This window comes from Schistocerca serialis, chromosome 11 (assembly GCF_023864345.2).
Source record: "Schistocerca serialis cubense isolate TAMUIC-IGC-003099 chromosome 11, iqSchSeri2.2, whole genome shotgun sequence".
Classification (NCBI taxonomy): Eukaryota; Metazoa; Arthropoda; class Insecta; order Orthoptera; family Acrididae; genus Schistocerca; species Schistocerca serialis.
The window spans coordinates 153,904,838-153,927,968 of NC_064648.1; the positions used below are offsets into that span (position 1 = coordinate 153,904,838).

A 23,131-nucleotide genomic window follows, 5' to 3' on the forward strand; every position below is an offset into this window, starting at 1 on the left:
GTCCAATTTGGAAAATTATTTTAGTCCCAGGCGATTCTGTTTTGAGCAAGTTTTACTGTACGATGATTACACTGATGTGACAAACAATAAGAAATTAAAAAAATACATTTAAACAAATTAATTGAATAAAAATAATGGTAGTCATTTCGATAACTATTTAAAAATACAAAGATTTCACACCTTGTGAGATTTGGATCCACAATCTTCTGCACATCAGGCTTGTATGCTAACCACTACACCATAATGTATCTGAAGTAGAGCTGACTATTTGAAGGTTCTAGAACATTACACAAAATAATACATTCTTTTTTCGTCAGTTACTCGCAAGTGAGTGCCCACCAGAGTGAATGGCTGCAGAATGAAATACCTGGGACCCTGCCTAACCTACATGAGCTTATAGACAGTTTCTAAAAGTCGGTCCGTCCCATGGAGGTCTCTCCTTTTAAGTTTCCATGTTTACTTACATTAACTTAAGATTTTTCAGTTCTCATTTAAGTACCGCATACTGCATTTTTTTTTATTTCAATCTAGCACATATTTTCATGGTGAACATTAATTGCTTTTAAAGTGAGTAATTATTAAAATGTTTGACATATCCTTAGGCTCCAATGAAATGTCATGTCCAATGCGATTTCAACAACTTTTCATGAATTTGAAACTACATCCAGTTCCATTAAACACTCTTTGTGAACCACAAAATATAGTAAGGTATCATTTTCCTTTCACTAAATCACATTTAAGAAAAGTGAAAACAAAATTGTTTGGAATCATGATCACTACTTTAGTATACACAGTTTTCTTGTTAGATCATGAATTCATATTAAGAGAGATTCTCAACTTTCCCATGGTACTCTGCATTTTTCAGCGGTAAAGAACTGAGGTTGAGGCTGTAGCGAGTGATGAGAACAACCGAATGTAAACAGTTGATTGAGTCGGTTGTTGGAAAACAATTCACTTTGAAAGAAAGTCTTCACTTCAAATGCAATCATCTGCACTACATGAAATGTTTCACATTTTCATTAATTCAGCAATTGCTGATGCATTTTCTTGAACTTTGATGGCCACAGAAGTGTCTTGTTCTTGACCCCCCCAAACCCCACTTTGTTGATGCATTTGGTGATAGTTTCTGGTTTTATTTCCTTTATTGCCAAGCCAATCCAATTTACTGTGTCCAGGACAGAAACTGACTGTGCAAGAGAAAACACTCTTTTGGCTTCTTCAACACTAAGAGGCAGCATCAGTCATCATCTATAATGGCTCTCGAATGTGTAAATAACCCCTTCGGTCCACGGGTTGTGTGAGGCTGGCTGAATCTGGAGGGAAGCAAGACAATTTCACATTTGATAATATTACTTTCAGGTGGCAGGTTGCATTGTCTAGGAAAAGGTGAACTTGGTGAAATCCTCTCGTTATTTTGGCATTGAAAGAAACCAGCCTTTCTTCCATAAGACCGCTCACCGTCCACGCCTTTTTATTGCTTCGTCATGTGACTGGAAGCTTACTGACATCTCTGTTTTTGAAACCATGTGGTTTTGCCACCTTTCCAATCACCAGTGGCTTCTCCATTTCATCTAACATGTTTCCACACAGCGGTACATTGAATCTTTTTCTTGGACAGTTTTCTGCCGGTGCATTTTTCACCTTGAATTGCTAGCGATTTTGAAGGCAGCGCACAATAAAGTTGTCCCGTTTCATCGGCATTGAACATGTTTTTCAGGTCAGAATTCACAGTTAAGTTGGACTGTATTGTTTACCATTCTGTTGCTACACTTTCGTGCACATCCTTAGCTTCTCCAAACACTTCATTCCACACGACTTTGTGCCTAGCTTTTAAACTGTCCAGCCATCCTGTGGATACCCTAAACTCGATAATTCTAAGCTCTTTAGCGACTTTCAGGGCCTCACTCTGCAATGTGGATCTAGATAAAGGTAAGTTTTTTGTCCGCGCACATATGAACCGTTCCCGCACTATTTCGTTCATTTCTTCATTTCCGGTCTTCTTCGCCTTTCTTTTCATCAGCCCGTTTCCTTTCATCCATTCGCCCTGAATCTTATCCTTGTTTCTTAATCTCATAAATTTGTGACTTGCCACATTTGAAACGCACAGAGAGTGTGCCTCTCTCTCTCGCCTCGATTACATTAAACTTTTCGTTAAGTGTTAACAACATATACCGTTTGTTTGACATCATGTTACTGTATCTCTTAGTGCTACTAGTAAACTGAAACTTGCAGAAAATAATGACCTTGCTGGGTAAAACCAATGTTTAACGGAAAAATACCCATCTCTTTCACTGCGCACATTGCATGTGTTGGTAGATGCGCAACAATGATTCCATATGCAGCAGAATGCGTCAGTAATGAGGAAAACTTGAAAGCTTACAGTGTGTTGATGAACGAAATGTTTCCTTTGATGTATGGTCGTTGTTGCATAGAGTGGCACGGTTTTAGGTCCACACCAGCAGCGTCGCGCTGCGCTGGACCTATTTTCTTTGTTTTGTGCCACTTTTAACAGAGGTGTTAAAAGTAACATCCTTGAAGAGTCATGAATAACAAACAGTAATACAGTAGTACTGTATAGGCTCTTTTTTGCAGTATACAATGAATTATTAAGTACGTTCTAAGATTTGCTTTCCATTTCTATGTTTGGCACATTCTGCTTTATACAAAATATCGGCATTTAAAAGTGCACTGAATGTGTTGGGACTGAAATACTTGTACGGTTTGGCCAGATTTCCAAATTATACACGTGCCAATTTGAGCAAGTTTTACTGTATTCTCTTTATTTGCTCTTATTTTTTCTCCCAAGCATTGTTTTCATTTAGAACTTCGTGCATGTGATTTTAATTACTTTTTTACCTATCGCAATATTCAAGCATTTGAAAATGCTTATCTATTGGTTAAAAAACAAGACAAAATAATCCGTTTATATTGACTGTGCAATGATATCAAAAAGTATTTTTTGTTATGTACAAAGTGTACATTTTTTATACATTAATCATACAAGCATTTGAAGCATAAATTCCTGTTGGCATTGTGGACAAAATAATGCAGTTGCAGATTTAAATGAAACTTGGGATTATAAATAAATGTGCAAAATAGTAAATGCAGTAATATGGCCGAAAATGTATTTAACACAATGGTTAAAATAACACGACAAAGGGTTAGAAATTTAAAGACATTTAAGACAATTAATTGAATAAAAACAGCGATAAGTCATACCCCTGTTAACTACAACGGGTACATTTATTCTGTAGTGAAATTTGTTCTCAAGAACATAGACCAGTTTAAAAACAACAGTGGCATTCATGATTATAGTACCAGAAGACAGACTGACTTACACTATGCTTAACCTATTGTTGGCACAGAAGGTGTAAAATATACTGCTGTAAAACTTTTCTATAAATTAACAGATGAAATAAAATGTCTGACAGCAGTAATAGTTTCAAAAATAAATTGAAATCATATTTTCTTGACAACTCCTTCTGTACTAAAATAGATCAGTTAGTGAATAGGAATAGATAAATCTTTAGGTATAATATATGCATTTTATGCCATTTAAGGGAATGGAGTGGGCGATAAAGCTTTTAAGCACAAAAAAGACCATGATTAATGTGTTCATTTCTTACACACTTGACACGCTCCACATCATAATTGTTACTGTGTGATTGATCAATGGAACACATAACTAAGTCCATCTTGTTTGACAGTTCCTCAGAGAATCATCATCTTATTAGGCTGTTGCCTGTTCTGAACTCTCGAACAAAATCGTGCCCATCTTTTGCGAGAGGTCTTCCAGTGTGTCTTTTTTCCCCATTGAATGACCTGACATTCTCGTGAAATGGTGTCTACAATTCTCATGATACTGTTGAACTTTTTCATTCATGTTGAAAATATTTATTCTGTTCTAATATCGTCATTTCCAATTGTTTCTCTTCTTGTGCAGACTGATCTTTGGAAGTCGCCTTCATTCTTTTTGAAAAATATCATCCTCAAACAAAAGCATGTTCAGTTACTCGTCATTCACTACCTTAAATTCCTTGGTTTACTTTACATTTCGATTTGTGAAGAACGAAATTGATGTAAATATTAAAGACTAAGTGATAATCCACACCATTGTTTTACGGATCGGTTAATAACCATTTCTTCTAACTGATTCCTACTTGTGTTTATTACAGTGCATATGAGCTTTTTTTAATATAAAGACTTCCCTCTTTCTCTATTTGATGATACAGGTGTCCACATTTGGACGTAACCTCCTACTGGCTGTAGAGGCTCATTTGGTCGAAAATCATCTCAGGGTCAGTAAAAAAGACTTGGTTCTAGATTAAATTCTCAGAGAATGAATGCATCATGTAACTTGAATTTCAAACCTACATAGGATGCAAGTACTATCTGGCTTATGAGTTGTATTCATAAAGTTTTAATTATCATCATCTCAAAAAAATAATTTTAACTAGGTGATAATTAGAACTTGACTTTCCCTCGTAGCTCTGTGAGTTCTAGAAGGAAATGTGTGTGTGTGTAAGATGGGGGTAGTGTGTGAAACTAATTTAAAAAATCTGAATTATAAGAAGTGTCACTGAAGAAACCATCCACGCAATTCTACATGTACATATTGTCAAGGTGGCAATGCGGATAGACTCTGTTGCTGCAAAAGTATTGTAATTTTAGTAATTAACAGTATTCTGAGAGTCTCTTCGGTGGTGTTGAACTACAATTTTCGCACTATGGTCATTGTCAACTCTAAGCAAGGTAGTTCGCATAATCGTACCTTGCATTGATATCAGTAAGAAAGAACCGAAGCTTGAAAAATTTTGATGTGTAACCCTGTGTTGGCCTCTGACTAATGATACTTGCAAACAATACGAGGGTATAATGAATTACTATATAGAAGAGTACAATTACTGCACAAACTTGTCATTTACTTGTTGTGTGAGAAGTCATGTCGAGGAATGAAGTGTGCCTTCCAGATAGTGTTGAGTGCAGTAGCTTCGTGAGCTCTGCAGGCACTGTGGGTATGCTCCGTGTACAGGTCTCCTATGATGGGGTAGTGCATCAGCCTAGGAATAAATGCCAAAAGTATTGAGTTTCGAAGACTTACAAAGATTGTCCTGTAAATTTATTCTTAATCCCAATTTTGAATCCTATGCTCTTGCAATGTTCTCAATTTTGTTGTGAGGCTGATAGCATTTTTAATGTGTGGATGAAAACCTTACATCAAAATTGCAAATTTTCTTTGTTCATTAGCAGTTCCAGCTCAATGACGAACGGTCTTCAGATCAGTCTAAAACGATGTTCAGTGTGTTCAATTATTACCCATCATAATATTCTCAGAGCGAAGTACACCTGCAAAGGTGAAGGGAGATTGTAGAAAACTGCTTGAGGGTGACTTAGCTCAAAGCATACAATGTACATGACAAGTAAATGATAAGTTTGCACAGTAATTGTAGTCTTCTACATAATAATTCATTATACCATTGTATTGTTTGCGAGTATCATTTGTTAGGGAGGCCAACCCGGGGCTACACATCACAATATTCTGGCTTCAGTTCTCTTTTACTGATTTCAGTGCAAGGTACTATTATGCCAATGACCATACTTAGTGTTGACAATGACCGTGGTACGAACAGTGTCTGCTTTGAAACTGATACATTGCTGCTATCGAAACCTGTTGGTACTACAGTCCATTGACAACAGTTGAAAGAATGCTCCTGTGAGTATTTCTCGTACGTGCTCGAGGTTGTCCCACAGTGACGTAATGTGGTGACTGAGTACTGAACAAAGGAATGTCTTATACGTTAGGGTGCAGGTTCTCAAACTTTTCCTTTGACACTATGAGAATCCCGATACTTTGATGGAACACCTTGTTTATTTTGAGGGTTCCTGAAACTAATAATTAAAAAAAAAAGAAAAGAGAGAATTTGTTTTATTCATGATACTTCTATTTTAGATTGTAACTGATGACACAGAAATCATAAAAATTTTAAAAACTTAGAAAAACTTGGAAAAAAACACCATGTTACTAATAGTTTTTTGTGAAGCACTTATTCACTTCCCTTAGGAAACCCTGCCTTACAGAGGTGCTGATAAAACTGTAAATCCTAACTGAACTCTAAGTAATCACTAATAAGTGATGCAGCAACTAAAAGAGAGAGAGAAAGAAAAAGATCTTACATGCAATAAACATTGGGTTAGGGAAATCTAGAATTTAAACCTGTAAGTCTCGGGGACATTCTTTCACTAAACAGTCACCAACTTGTAGGTTCTCTGTTTCACCTGTGCTTTTGCCAAATTATAATCATTTAACTTTTTTTTGACACAGGGAAATTAAATGAATAGAAGTTGTACAAATCTTAGTATTAACTAATTAATGGTGCAGGTACTGAAATCAAAATGCGGACACAAAGCTGACAGCGTAGCGGCTGCAAGTGCCTCGGAAACGGATCCTGGTGGCAGTGTGTCGGGCTTCCCAGTCAGCTCCCACACTGTGAATGACACATTGAAGTTCGTCCTGCTCAAACTGCCTCATCTTGGCGTATCATCGCAGGACGAGGGCAAGGTGCTTGCTGTCCTGCGGGTGTTTGCTGCCGCTCTGGCAGACAGTTCGCTCGTCTTTGCCGGCATCTACCTTCGCCCGTTGATGTACAAGATGTTGGACTGCTTGCACAGTAAGTTGTAACATTACGAGTCAAGACAGCTGTAACGGAACTTGAATAGCGTAAAGTTACCGTTAAAAACGCACGCCGCGCGATTTGTTATGATTTGGTCGGTCGTAATAGTAGTAACATGCCTTTGAATACAATTAAAATATAACGGTGATACCTGTTTAGCGTTATTGGAAATAATATGTAATAAATTAATGAGTAAGGTAGCCGATCCTATAAGAAGAGGTAAAATTGGGCATATTAAGGTGTTTTGCTTTATATCGACTAAGCCGATGATACGGCGTCCTTTTTTTTCCGTTTACTCTTAGAAGGAAAAAAAAAAGAAAACAAGTAACGAAGTTCTAATTGTGCGTTGTGAAAAATAAAGGGGCGAATTTTAAATAGCTACAGTGTATAATCAGATTAACAAATGGACATTCAGTTACGCGAAATAGCCGACAGTGAAGTGTGGTCATTAAATTGAGTACACCTACAGGGCGGTCAATTCCAGGACAAGTCTATTCGCGTCTCACGAGGCACGCGGTATTGAGACCGGTTTTTTTTTATTATATCACGGAGAGCGGGCTTCAATTTATAAAAAGGAGAAAAGCTGTATCATTATCATTGACTGTTGGTGTTAAGCAACCAAAACTGTTCATCAAAGGGTTTCGGTGAATGAGTGGTGAATGCGAAATGAAACTGTGAACGAAGTTATGTTAAATAAAGCAGAAGAGACAAGACAGTTTGGTCGTATCTGTTATTATTCCATAAACCGTAACATTTATTCTCGTTGTACAAAGCCTTTATAGACGATCGTTATGACAATTTGCTTTGAAGGGATCTTGTTACGAGTTAAGTTTTGGGGACCTGGTCAACAGGGGATAGTTCGTAGATCTTCACTACTGCAGCTATTCTGGAATCAGGTGCTACCGTGACCGTTGTGTGTTGTCAATGGCTTAAGGTCATCATATCTCATGCTCTAAGATCGACGCGCCTTTCCTCTTGGTATAACGGTGTCTCACGGTAACCACGACAACGCCGACGGCGAAGGAAGATACGGTAGAAAGTGTCAGTACAGTGTTGTGTTAGCAGCACTAGTGGGCAATGTAGTAAGCCCCGGATGGGAAATACTAACACAAATTATTTACTGAAGAACGGAAAAATGTATGGAAACAGACCTCGGGGAAGGGTACTTTGTGTTCTTGAAACTGACTACTGAATAGAAGACAGGTCTATAATCTGTCTATAATTTAATTCAGTCTGTACACTGAGCAATCAATCAGTCTAGGAAATGGAGGAGAAATATCAGAAGGGATTAAGGACTGAGGAAAGGGGAAAAAAGCTTTTATGTTTGATGACAGTATTGTCCTTGTCAGACTGCAAAGGACGTGAAAGGGCATTTAAATGGTGGTGTCTTGGAAAACGATATGAAATGACTATCAACAAAGGTAAAGGATATTGGAATGTAGTCAGATGAAAGTAAATGATGCTGAGGGAGTTAGATTAGGAAATGAGATACTAAAAATAAGGCGAGTTTCACTTGTGGGGCAGAAAAAACTGATGATGGTTTAAATGAAGACTGGCTATAACAAGAAAAGCATTTTTTAAAAATAAAAATTTGTTAGCATGTAATGTAAATTTAAATGTTGGGAAGCCTGTTCTAAAGGTATTTTTCGGGTGTGTAGCCATGTACAGAAGTGAAACATGGATAAAAAGCAGTTCAAACAAGAAGAGAAGGTTTTGAAATACAGTTCTACAAAAGAATTTTGAGACTGGATGCGTAGATCAAATAATTGAGGAAGAGGTACTGAATCAAATTTGTGAGAACATAAATTTATGTCAAAAATCTGAGTAAATGGAGGGATCGGATGATGAGAGACACCCTGAGGCATCTTGAGGAATTGTCAGTTTGGTAACAGTAGGAAATGTGACTAGGTAGAAATTGTAGAAAGAGACCTAGACATAAATGCAGTATGCAGGTTTAATTGGGTGTACATTGCAGTAGTAACGCAGAGGATAGACTAATGTGGTGAGTTGCACTGACCAGGTCTTTGTACTGAAGACTACCACAAGTGGACAATGACAGTCCAGGGAATAGTACGTCGTTGAGCTGTTGTACTTAGCTGTAAAATCCTATTGTGAATTCTGAAAGTGAGTTTATTTATGCTGTTAGGTTGGTGCATAAGTTTGTAGCGGTTTTGTTCTGCATGTTGGTATCCTGATTGCTGTGGGTTTATTTATTATCATTTTTTTATTTGTAGTTCACTGTTCAAGTTTATGTAGTCATTTTGTCATGTAGAGATAGTGAGTGGAGCTGTGGATGCGAGAAAATGGAATGTCAAGTGGAGAAATATGAATGTGTCCGACATGTTGTTCTGTTTGATTTCAGTAAAGGGACGACAGCAGTTGAGGCTACCAGAAACATAGAAACATTTGCCCCATGTTTGGGGGGGGGGGGGGGGTGGTAGTGCCATCATACACCGTAGGGCAAGAAAATAGTTTTCTCAGTTTAAGGAAGATAGTTTTGATAGTAGTGCACTCCACGTTCAGGAAGACCTTCAGGGTTTGATGGAGATCATTTAAATGCATTAATCCTCAATTATCCACTTCATTGTACTTGAGAACTGGTGCACGTGATGAACTGTGATCGTTCCACCATCGTGACACTTGCTTGCAATGGGGAAGGTTCAAGAATCAAACATGTTGGTACTACAGGCTCTCAGACAAACTCACAATAATTAGCATGATCATCAGTTGGCTCGTGAACAACACCAACCATTCCTATGCCGCATCATTACTGGTGATGATAAATGGCGTCTTTATGCTAACATAAAGAAAAGGCAGGAATAGTTGAGCCCAAACTGTTCTTGCTTGATGAGATACCTGTAACTAATTCACTTTACCTGTTTTTTTGTTCTCGGTAGCTGGCGCCTCTTTCTCGATCTTTTATAACCGACTGAAAAGTGATGGTGACAGGTGGATAGTTTGAATAATGTGGCCAACACAGTATGTAATGTTTGATATTAGTCACTTCTAATGCCACTTTTGAAGTATTAATGGTTAATATTCAGTTCAGATTTTATAGTTCTTTTGTGAATGCAGATAAAGGAAATTTACAAACTATGATTGGTTACAATTCTTTCTATACAGGTTTAGTGCAGAAGACCTACTCTTGATTAAATAATTAGCAATTGTTTATAGTGTGGTGGAAGGATAATCAACATAAGTCACAAGATTAACCACAGTGTTGAGGTGAAGAATAACTTCATCAGGATAACAGTGTTTCACATTGAGCAAAAAAAAAAAAAAAAAACACCTATTAAATGAGGCTGCCCAGGTATATACGTTTGCACTAGTTAGCATTGCCTATTGCTTCATTAAATTGTTATTGCAGCAGTATCCATTGACAAAATTAATCAGTCATCTAAGTTGAATGCAAATTTACAGTGCAAAGTAATTATAAGATATTTTCATTGAGTTTATAAATGACACACAACAGGGCACAGAATGCTACTCAAAAACAGAACATTTTGTGAGCTGTTAAAAGTGTGGTGAACTTTCCTGTACCGACCAACATAATTGTAGCTTCTGTGATTTCTGGCTCCAGACTACAGATTCCAGGGCCCATATGGCCTTATGAAGACTAGCATAAGAACAAATTATTTTGTTAACTGCATGATAATTTGAAAATGGGTAGGTTAAATTTGGCTGATTTAGGTGAACTGCAATGTTTTTCTAAAATCTAGATTACAAAAAATGTTACTGGTTAGAAGTTTAGAAAAAATGTGGATACTGTTGTACTTCTGTACATGAAACTAATAATGAGTGCTGTACATCACATCCTTATATATAAAATTCTCATGTCACAGTGTTAGTTGCCATACTCCTTTGATACGACTTGATTGATTCTGATGAAATTTTGCATGTACATTCGGTAGGTCTGGGAATCGGTCGTAATCTATTTTTCATACCCCTAAGTGATAAGGGTGGTCCACCCTAAAAAAAAATTTCTTATTTTTTGGATAGAACTTTTTATTTTTATTTTTTTTAAGAAGTGGCATTAAAAATACTTACAACCCTAAATTTTCACCCTTCTACCAACAATGCCTATTTTTTAATAGCGGTTTTAGTAATTTAATAATTTTCATCCCCAATTGGTAACTGATCAATTATCACTTGATCAGTTATTCCCGCCAGGTGTCTACCAGTGATAGTCTTTCACTGTTCAGTAGATAGGTAATTGAAGAAAACGTACCAAAAGCAACGACTTGAATATCCCTCTTTCAATTGATGTAACTAGACCGAGAAGTTTAACTAGGTAGCATGCGCCATTCGCCAAACCGACATTTAGGCCTAGTGCACACTCATCGATTTTTACCGTACCGAAATATATTGCACGATCAAATTATTGTAGTGGAACAAAGAAGTTCCTATGCTCTCCTTTGTTCCTCTAAAAGAATTTAATTGTACAATATTTTTAGGTATGGTTAAAAATCGATGCATGTGCTCTTGGCCTTATTCATAATGTTGGCAAACACGTTCAGACACAAACATGTTTCCATGTTCATGGACGAGCTGTGTATCGGCTGCAGTTGTTAAATCTGCACGATCTATTGTAGGAACGCTAGAACTAATAATGGCAGATACTGCCGGACCTCCCCCTAAGCCTTTTCTCGCTCCCTACACAGTTTTCGGCCATTATTATTGTTTGTGTCACATGATTCTGCCAAGAGCAGCTATTGTGTTACATGTATACATTATTCTTATAGACTAGAGATAGTTTGGCAAAACAACGTTTGACGGGTCAGCTATAACATATAAAGATTTTCAGAGGCAGAACAAAGTTTGCCGGGTGTAGCTAGTTGTACAGAAAAATTAAGGTAGTATAAGGTCAAAAATTTAACAGTGGTTAGGGCAAAATCTGCAATAAAAATTGGTAATAGGTCATAATTTAATTATTTCAGAACATATTTAGTTTCAGGTAATTTGAAATGTTACTGGAAAGTTGGAATGCTTAGTTTTTGAATGGTGTTGGTCATTATTGGATTCTGTCAATTAGCTTATCGTTTTTTCCACTTAATGGACTGTGGTATAATCTTCAATTAACTACACACATCAAAAAAGTTTTGCATCACCCTGGTTCCCAGATCTCCTGAAAATAGATGTTGACTGCAGATATTGTATCACAGGCACAGTCCCTTTGACTGTTCAGAGATGTCACTAAACCCGTCCAAAGATGTAAACAACAATGCTTGAGCAATGCCTATTAGATGGAGGAGCTCCGACAGCCGATCAGTTCCAGTCATTCCACCAGGAAGGAGGTACATGGCTCATGTTGTCTGTAGTTAAACCATGGCTAGATGGTCAATACCATGGTTCGATTACGTTGGCATTGTTACTTTGTGCCAGGCAGGGCTCTCAACAAGGGAAATGTCCCAGACATCTTGGCGTGAACCAAAGCGGTGTTGATCGGACGTGGAGGAGATACAGAGAGACAGGAACTGTCGATGATGCACCTCACTCAGGCAGCCCAAGGGCTACTACTGCAGTGCATGACCGCTACTTACAGATTATGACTCAGATGATCCCTGACAGCAATGCCACGATGTTGAATAATGCTTTTTGTTCAAGCACAGAACCTCATGTTAAGACTCAAATTGAAGACAGTAGGCTGCAGTGATATGCAACTTCACTCCCAACGTCCATGGTGAGGTTCATCTTCGTAACAACAACACCATGCAGCGCGGTACACATGGACCCAACAACATGCTGAATGGACCGCTCAGGATTGACATCACATTCTCTTCACCAACGAGTGTCGCATATGCCCTCAACCAGACAATCGTTGGAGACGTGTTTGGAGGCAACCCGGTCAGGCTGAACGCCTTAGACACACTGTGCAGCAAGGTGGAGGTTCCCTGCTGTTTTGGGTTGGTATTATGTGGGGCCGACGTACTCTGCTGGTGGTCATGGAAGGCACAGTAACTGCTGCATGATACGGGAATGCCATCCTCTGACCGATAGTGCAACCATATCGGCAGCATATTGGTGAGGCATTTGTCTTCATGGATGACAATTCGCACCCCCATTGTGCACAACTTGTGAATGACTTCCTTCGGGATAACATCATCGCTCGACTAGGGTGGCCGCATGTTCTCCAGACATGAACCCTATTGAACATGCCCGAGATAGATTGAAAAGTGCTGTTAGTGGACGACGTGACCCACCAACCACTCTGAGGAATCTACACTGAATCGCTGTTGAGGGTGGAACAATCTTTACCAACAGTGCCTTTGATGAACTTGTGGATAATATGCTACGACGAATACAGGGATGCATGTACCTGTCACATGTTACACAAACAACTATTTTGGAGGTATTATAAATTTGGAAAAAAAAAAATTAAATTTTAGGAGCCGATGACATGAGAGTACCCACTTGTTACATCTGACTGAAGATCCTGTATTGTATGGATTTGTTGTGATTAAATCAGGACTATGAAATTGCACTCATTAAGAGTTGTATGTAAAGGTTTAAAGTATTATGATGCCTGGATGGTCAGTGTGTTGTTGCTGTAGAATGCCAGTATGACATCAGCATATTAGGGTGGGCGGCTGATGTGAGAAACCAGTTTCCTCGCTGCCGTGGAATCGTAAATGCAGTGGTAACGACAACACATTTTATTCGGCAGAGTCCATACAGCCGATGTGGGTGCATTCCCTATCACGGTCAACTCCAGGCAGCAGTGTCGGTCCCAGTGGCTGTCTGGCTCACAGTGCGATGTTTTCCTTTCGTGTGTGCATATATGATGAGTTGACTGCCACACCATGAGTAGGGAACATTCGTATCTCAGAAAAAGCCACAAGGGTATGAGGAGTAAATATTCTCTTTACATCACTTTGTTATTAGACATAGACAGAAAACCACTGTGGAACTAAGCTAAGTAGCGAATATAGACGGAACTCCTCATGTGCCAAGTGACAGAACTGTTGCTATGAAAGGTGCTACAACTATAAAAATAAATGGACAAGAAAAAATTCATTACACCGTTGTCCTTTCATGTTGTACTGATGGTATTAAACTTAATCCAGTGATCATTTTTGAGTGCAAAATGATGCCAAAACCTTCTGAAATGCCACCAGTTTTTGTTCACATACATGACAAAGGTTGGATGGACGAGGCTGGTATGACGAAATTATGGTTCAACAGAGTGCGGGATACAAGAAAGGTGCTTTATTGAAGAAGAGTTCTCTTCTTGTGCTAGATCAGTTTGGTAGTCATTTGAAAAATTCTGTGAAAGAGAAATTGAGACAGGGAAATATAGAGATTGCTGTTATTCTGGGAAGACTCCCTTCACAATTGGAACCCCTAGATGTCTTGATAAATAAATCGTGCAAAGTGTACAAGATGTGATTCAGAAGTTTCAAGGCTGATTTATTTCTGAGTAGAGGAAAGCGCGCGGACTGTTTCCGCCGGGTGAGAGAAGTATTGGGGGGTCTCAGGGAACGAACTGATACTGCGGCAGTTGCCTCCAGAACTGTGGAGAGTGCGCATCGCTTGTAGGGTGAGTGCGTGTCATTGACCTCGGCCGAAAAGTGGGAGAAGTGAAAATGGAGCGGAACTCAGAGCAGCGTTATGCGATTAAGTTTTGTGTGCAACTGAACAAAACTGCCACGGAGACTCCCAGTATGATTCGAGAGGCCTTTAAAGAAGATAGAGTTCGCCACATCCGCCCGGCAATCGAGGGCGATCGGATTCTCCACCACGATAACGTGTCTGCTCGCATGTCGCGTGCTGCCACCAAAATTTTGGTCAAGTTCAACATGACAACACTACCACAGCCACCCTACAACCCCGACTTGGCTCCAAGTGACTTTTTTCTCTTCCGCTGAATCGAGACAGGCCTAAAAGGGAAGCGATTTGACACCATCCAGCAGGCTTAGACGAGAGCCCTTGACAGCATGACGCCCGAGGCCTTCCAGAAGGGCTGCGAACAGTAGAAGACATGCAGGCAGTGCTGTGTTGATGCTGAAGGATCATTTTTTTGAAGAATTTTCGTGTGCTGTACTTAAATGCCCAATAAATTTCTAGTTCTGAGTTAAGTCTTCAACCTTTTGAATCACACCCTGTGTATGTGAGAGGAGTGGAACAAATGGATCATGGATGAAACCAACATCAATTCACACTAAAGGGAGCTTTAAAACATCCTTCAAACAGTGTGTCAGTGTATGAAACAGTCGTGGTCTGAAGTGAGAGTAGACATTATTGTTAAATCTTTCAAGAAGTACGGCATAAGTAATGTTCTCGATGGCAATGAAGATCACCTTATTTATGAGAAGGACAAGTAAGGAAGGGGGGGGGGGGGGGGGAGTTTTGCTGGATCAGTTCAGGTGTATAAACTAAGACTTCTTTAGTCTGGCTTTGCAGTTTAATAATAAAAATGGAAAAAGTTCCCAGAATGAGATTTTCACTCTGCAGCGGAGTGTGCGCTGATATGAAACTTCCTGGCAGATTAAAACTGTGTGCCCGACCGAGACTCGAACTCGGGACCTTTGCCTTTCGCGGGCAAGTGCTCTACCAACTGAGCTACCGAAGCACGACTCACGCTCGATACTCACAGCTTTACTTCTGCCAGTACCTCGTCTCCTACCTTCCAAACTTTACAGAAGCTCTCCTGCGAACCTTGCAGAACTAGCACTCCTGAAAGAAAGGATATTGCGGAGACATGGCTTAGCCACAGCCTGGGGGATGTTTCCAGAATGAGATTTTCACTCTGCAGCGGAGTGTGCACTGATATGAAACTTCCTGGCAGATTAAAACTGTGTGCCCGACCGAGACTCGAACTCGGGACCTTTGCCTTTCGCGGGCAAGTGCTCTACCAACTGAGCTACCGAAGCACGACTCACGCTCGGTACTCACAGCTTTACTTCTGCCAGTACCTCGTCTCCTACCTTCCAAACTTTACAGAAGCTCTCCTGCGAACCTTGCAGAACTAGCACTCCTGAAAGAAAGGATATTGCGGAGACATGGCCTAGCCACAGCCTGGGGGATGTTTCCAGAATGAGATTTTCACTCTGCAGCGGAGTGTGCGCTGATATGAAACTTCCTGGCAGATTAAAACTGTGTGTCCGACTGAGACTCGAACTCGGGACCTTTGCCTTTCGCGGGCAAGTGCTCTACCAACTGAGCTACCGAAGCACGACTCACGCTCGGTACTCACAGCTTTACTTCTGCCAGTACCTCGTCTCCTACCTTCCAAACTTTACAGAAGCTCTCCTGCGAACCTTGCAGAACTAGCACTCCTGAAAGAAAGGATATTGCGGAGACATGGCTTAGCCACAGCCTGGGGGATGTTTCCAGAATGAGATTTTCACTCTGCAGCGGAGTGTGCGCTGATAAGAAACTTCCTGGTCGGGCACACAGTTTTAATCTGCCAGGAAGTTTCATGGAAAAAGTTATTTTTTCAGAAAAATTCCTTTAAAATTATGGTACGTCTTGGTCTGTACCATCTTATAGTCCGTAAAATACAATATATTTTTCACATTACATAAAATGTTTATAAAAGACACGATTGTCTTTTGCTGGTATGAACGTCTTCAGTGGAACATTGATAATACTCTTGAATAACCCATGTTACATTAAAATGGAAGGCAGAGACAGCAGATCACTGTCACAGCAGAGCTGCGTCAGTCGTCACAGCCTCGGTGATGTCAGGATGGCAGTGACAACAGGCTTGTCTGTAGGCTGGCCGTGCCGTGTCCGTGTGTGAATGCAGCAGTCGGCTAGTGCCTCGCCGTAGGGTCTGATGCTAGAAGCGTGCAGGTGTGAACTGCGAACCCGGACCTCTCGGTGGTGCCCCACAGTCGGTCGAAGGCAGTTTGCAGCAGGCCACAGCCGGAGCCTGCCAGTCCGGGCCCCAGTAGTAGCAGGTCCGGGCGTTGTCTGTAGACTGGTAGCTAGTTGAGGTGGCGGCTAGTTGGAGACGAAACTGGACAACCCACGTTGGGTCGACGGCTGTTGAGGAGTAACAGTCCTTGTAGACAGAGTTGACAACAGGTACAGTGAGGTTGAAGCAGGTACTATTTATATTCATTTGTCCACTCCTGTTTTGATGATGCTCTTATTCGTCATGTAGAGGGGCCCTGGCAGTGCGGCACAAGGTAACCTGACGCCTACTGCAGTCGGCTGACGGCACACTTCGTGTCGCTTCGGCACTTTCCAGGTGCACACTCCAGAACTGTGTGTGTAGCAGGCTGGCCTGCCCAGCTACAGGTTGTGAAGTCTACTAGGGAAGATGTTGGCATAACAAGATTCTGTAGTCCCACATAGTCTTTTGCAAAGGTTTACAGATATTTAAATTAAATTGTTCTCAGTTCATGTAATTTAGACTTATAAATAGTGATGCCGATCATTTTTTAGTCTTGTTTATTTGTAAGTTCAGTTTGAATGAATTTTACTATATGATGTGAAGTTCTTTAATATTATGGACTCGCAGCCTCAATGAATTTCTTAAAATAGGTCACTTTATGTCAGAGATAGCACACAGTTGCAGTTTGGAAAATATGCTATTTTCCAGTGCTGCTGGCTGGTAGACACTTAACATATATACTGTCAGTAGCAGATAAATTTCAGTAAAGTGTATGTGCAGCGTGCTCACACACACACACACACACACACACACACACACACACACACACACACACACACACACAGTGTGGAACAGTGCAAGATGGATAGGTTGTATTAGATCAATTATTGGAAAGGCGAATTGCCGACTAAGGTTTAATCTGGGAGTTCTAGGTAGCTATAGTGGACCTGTGATGGAGACCATGTACAGAATGCTTTCCAGTCCATTTCTTGTCAGTGTGATTTCTTTATCTACTCTGCCATTCTTATTCCCAAATTTTATAGCATACATTTTGCCCACCTTATCAGCACTGCAACTGTTACTTGTTACTATGTGTTTCAGTACGCACAACCCTACGGTGTTTTCGTTTTGTTGTAAATGCAGGTTAACAGTTCTATTGAGTGTGGAGCAAGAAAAAGCACCCACAGTTACTGATTCTACTATCAGTGATTGTTTTAACTGTCTTGTTTTACTATTTTGATGAATGTCCTGTATATTCTGCTTCCTGCCTTATTGTGTATGATTGCTCTTCATTTTTAATCACACATTATGTATGTTATATGGTTTATTAGCTATCATTATTTACCACAGTTTAGTTGTTCAACATAATGTTATCCACACAGATGGTGTGCAGTTTGAGTGCCGAGTGTACTGTTGACCAAATATAAAGTGCTGTTGACTGATCAGTCTTTGATGCGTATACCTCTAACATTAAATTTGTTGCGCGTTGACTTATTTTGTACAGCTGTAGTTGTATTTCAACCTGAGTGTGAATAACATGTGTTCGTACACACACTATTCATGTCAGTGAAAACGGCCATTCATTTCATTGTAAGTACTCTGTGCTCACAAGCAGTTTCAGTCCATGGCACTATATGTGATGTATCTGTCTTCTATTTATTTACGGATTGCCAAAGGACACAAAGCTCCACAAGGCCATTGTTATTATTAAACTGTTTGTATGGTGTAACATGGCATCAAATTTTTCAAGTAAGTGAATGTTGGCAAATTGCAGATTTTATAATTGGGTTGTTTTCAAAATCAGCCTTATGCAAACACAGTTAGTTTGTTTTCTGTTTTAACCCAGGCATGTTTCGACACCTGTGTGTCATCTTCTGTGGGTCAGAGTATTTGTTTCTGTAAAGTATGATATGTAATTTATAATAATTTAACTGGCGTAGGCCTAAGAATTACAATATGTGCAATTTGCTTTGTTTTGTTTAGACACTCACCTTAAAATTACATCACTAAATGAACTGCATTATTATACACCGGTGCCTGTGCACCTTTTCATTCTTTTTTTTTTTAACAGCATGTGCAAACTAGCCATGAAGAAAATTAATGCGTATTTATCAAGAACTGTTTCATTGGTAGGGGTTATGTGCGTTTCTGTACTTACAAAACAAAAAACTCCCAAGAACACAACACAATCATGACCAGAGCAGACAAAGGGGATACACTTGTACTTATGACTGGGGCAGAGTATATAAAGAAAGCAGAAGAATTTATAGAAAAGAACAGCATTGTCAAATTACTCAAGATTGTACCATGAGGTACCAAAGAAACATACAAAACTCTGAGTCACCGTCACAAAACTCGAGCCAAATACGTGACACAAGAATCTCAAAGCACCCAGATTCAGTAGTTTACCAAAGATACAAAAAAATAACTGTCCAATTAGGCCCATAATCAGTTTCAAAAATGCTCCATCTTACCACCTAGCTAGACACCTACATACATTATCACAGAAATTATACACTTTCACAAATGACAGAAACCTAAAAAATGCTAGTGAACTGATAGAAAAGATAAAAGATACAAACATACCATCGGGAGCAACCCTTGTATCTTCTGACATCACATCCATGTACACAAATGTGCCAGCAGAAGAAACAGTTAGCATTGTTAAAAAACAGCTGCAGTATCAAGGAGGTATAAGTGCACACATAGGCGAAATAGAAGCCACCCTAAAGATTATAACAGAACTACTTCACTTTCAGGAGTTCTGTCTGCAAAAAGGTGGCCTACCAATGGGCTCCCCCATAAGCAGTCTACTTGCAAACATATTTCTAGACCACATTGAAAACAAAATATTCAGTGAAGTAATACATCCAAAACAGTAAAAGATTATATACTGGTAGCGATATGTGGATAACATCATTTGCTTGATTGATGAAACAGATACCTGAGTGAAACAATTACACAATGACATAAATACAGATCACCCAAAAATAAAAGGCACCGTTGAGACAGAGGAGGAAATGAAACTTAAATTTCTTAGGCATCACCACACACAGAATCAACAACAAACATAATTTTGGAATTTTCAGGAAGCATTCAGCCACTAGTACAATCATTCACATAGACTCCAACCACCCCCAAACACACAAACTCAGCTACACACAGGAACTAAACACAATACACCAAATAAAGAGAATGGGTCAACACACAAATGATAAACTGAGCAACAACAACAACAAAAAAAAAAAAAAAAAAAAAAAAAAAATTAAAAGAGAACAAACCATGAACAAATCACCAGCCATGACAGAAAACCAAGAACACAAACTCCAGACAAACACATACAGTAACAAAAAGTCCACAGGATGGGAAACATACTGAAGAAACAAGGGCTACAAATATCATTCCGCACAAATAACACAGTATAGAAAAATATAAGCACTAAGAACAACTCAGCAGACAAATTCTCCAAAGCTGGAATATATCAGTTAGCTTGTAGTTCATGCCAGTCGGTCTGCATAGGCCAAACACGCAGAAATTTCAAAATGATGTACCCTGAACACCTCAGAGCCCTAATAAGTGATAGTACACACTCCATGTTTGCATATCATCAGGAGGGGGGGGGGGAGGAGAAGTAAGTACAGAAATGCACATAACCTCTACCCATGAAACAATTCTTGATAAATATGCATGAATTTTCTTCATGGCTAGCTTGTACATAATGTGCTGTCAAAAAATGATGAAAAAGAGCACAAAAACCAGTGTATAATAATGCAGTTTGCTTAGCGACGTAATTTTTAAGAGGAGCGTCAAAACAAAACAAAGCAAATTGCACATATTGTAATTCTTAGGCCTACAAAATTTAAATTATTATAAATTTCATAATGTACTTTACAGAAATAAAAATTTGACCCACATAAGATGAGACATAGGTGTCGAAACATGTCTGGGTAAACACAAAAATAAACTAATTGTTTTTGAGTAAGGATGATTTTCAAAACAACCCAATTTTAAATCTCAAATATGGAAGAACATCAAGAGAAGCTTCAAACCTTAGCAAAATGAGTATACAGATTTTATTGTATGTACCATTCCTCTGCCATTACGTTTCCTGTTCTTTTGTTGTATGTTTGTACATTTGTAGATGCTTGACACTGGCACATGAACCAAAATTACTGTACCACTATAAAAATAGTTACAATTAAAACCAGAAAATGATAAAGAACCCAGTTTCACCTTGCTTTATGACTGTAAATATGTAGAGTCCTAAATTGAAAATTGTTCATAACTGTTCTTCAAAAATTAACATATGCTTGTTTATACAGTTTATTTTAAATTAATTTTAATTAATAACATATTGCAATAGACACAACTTTCCTTCTACATTTGTGTGCCTTTTTAGATATTAATTTGAAGTACTGGATGGAAAATAAATTTATGGCACTTGAGTAAAAGAAGAGATCAGCTAATAGGATACATTCTAAAGCATGAAGTAATATCAGTTCAGTGATAGAGGAAAATGTGTGGGGTAAAAATTGTAGAGGGAGATCAAGGCTTTACTACTATAAGCAGGATCGTCTGGTGTAGGGTACAATAGTTATGCAGAGAAGAGGAGACAGGGACAAGATAGGCAACTGAAGACGTGCATCTGACCAGTATTTGGACTGAACTGAAGGGGGGAGGGGGGAGAGACAAGGATGGAGATTCATCAGGTCCTGCACTATTGATTGTGGTTTAAGTGGAATTTAGTATTAGATTTTAATATAAACAATTAAATCTTTAAACGAAAATATCTAGCAAATTGCAGCATGTCATTTAAAATGATACACTTGTGCAGTCAGGAAACGTAGTTCCCCAAATCAGTACAGACTGATTCTCCGGCAGATGTTTGGTAGTGGGGCTGAAATTATGTCGTCGCCATGTATCATGAAATTGTAAGTATAAAACTGTCCTGTAAATTAAAAATCCCCATAGAAGCACCTTAGGAAACAACTAAACATAAATTTTTATCTGAATAATAATTATTTTGGAAACACATACTGCACAGTAATTTTAATATTTGCTAGGTAATTGTTGTTGCAGATAATGTGGCCAATCAAATGCAAATATCGCTGAGCCCATAAAATTTGCCTATATTCTAAGTAGGAACCTTCTTCATAAAATTGTTGTTAACGCAAGTAAATAATAGTTGAAAAAATTATCGTTTCATGATACAATTTCATGCTATAACGGTTTTTCTTTTTCTCTGGAAAATCTTTCACCAAAACTCTGCCATAGACAATGCTGACATTAATCTCTTTCTAAGTTCAACATCACTCTTCGTGTAGAGAGATACTGACACAATTTTTCAGGTAGGGAAGTTACAGAACACAGTGGAAACTGGAAAATAATAATAATAATAATGGATGGTCCAATCAACATTCAGCTGTCCTGAATAAGATTTTGCATGATTTCCCTGAATCACTTCAGGTAAATATTGAGTTCCTACTGTATGGCCACAGCCTACTACGTGTTACACCCTTGTTAGGCTTTACCTCAAAAGATGCTGCTGTTGTGGTCTTCAGTCCAGACTGGTTTGAATCAGCTCTCTATGTTGCTCTATCCTGTGTAAGCCTCATCATCTCAAAGTAACTGCTGCAACTTACGTCCTGAATCTGCCTACTGTAATCATCCCTTGGTCTCCCTCTACGATTTTTAACTGCCACGCTTCCCTCCAGTACTAAATTGGTGATCCCTTGGTGCCTCAGAATGTGTCCTACCATTCATTCCCATCTTCTAGTCAGGTTGTGCCACAAATTTCTTCTCTCCCCACTTCTATGCAGTACCCCCTCATTAGTTATGTGATCTACCCAACTAATCATCATTTTTCTGTAACATCATCATTTTCTGTAACACCTCATTCCAAAAGCTTCTATTCTCTATTTATCTAAACTGTTTATCGTCTGTGTTTCACTTCCATACATGGTTACATTCCATACAAATACTTTCAGAAAATACTTCCCAACACTTAAATCTGTCTTTGATGTTAAATTTCCCTCATTAAGAAATGCTTTCCCTTGCCATTGCCAGTCTACTTCAGCTATCATTAGTTATTTTGCTGTCCAAATAGCAATCTCATTTACTGTGTTTCGTTTCCTAATCTAATTCCGTCAGCACCATCTGATTTATTTCAACTGCTTTCCATTATTTCCATTATCGTTGTTTTGCTTTTGTTGATGTTTACCTTATATCTTTTTTTCAAGATAACTGTCCATTCCATTCAACTGCTCTTCCAAGTCTTTCACTTTCTCTGACAGAATTGCGATGCCATCCGCAAAGCTCAGTTTTTGTTTATTCTCCCTAATATTTTGTTACTACTTCACATTTTTCTTTTATTCTCCATAATATTTTGTTACTACTTCACATTTTTCTTTTGTTTCTCTTGCTGCTTGCTCAATCTACAGACTGAATAACGTCTGGGATGGACTACAACCCTGTCTCACTCCCTTACCGACCTTTGTTTCTCTTTCATGCCCCTCGACTCTTTTAACTGCTGTCTGGTTTCAATAAAAGTTATAAATAGCCTTTCGCTCCCTGTATTTTACCCCTGCTACCTTCAGAACTTCAAAGAATGTTCCAGTCA

At 39.0% G+C, this 23,131-nt stretch overlaps 1 protein-coding gene across 2 annotated transcripts in view; it reads left to right on the top strand.

Annotated features, from left to right (window-relative positions):
* The window catches only part of LOC126427015 (uncharacterized), a 77,109-nt gene that overhangs the window by 25,836 nt on the left and 28,142 nt on the right, over positions 1–23,131 (top strand). For both annotated transcript variants that reach the window (XM_050089164.1, XM_050089165.1), the window contains exon 3: positions 6,380–6,668. In XM_050089164.1, coding sequence (XP_049945121.1) covers positions 6,380–6,668 — 289 coding nt within the window. The remainder of the gene's footprint in view (positions 1–6,379; positions 6,669–23,131) is intronic.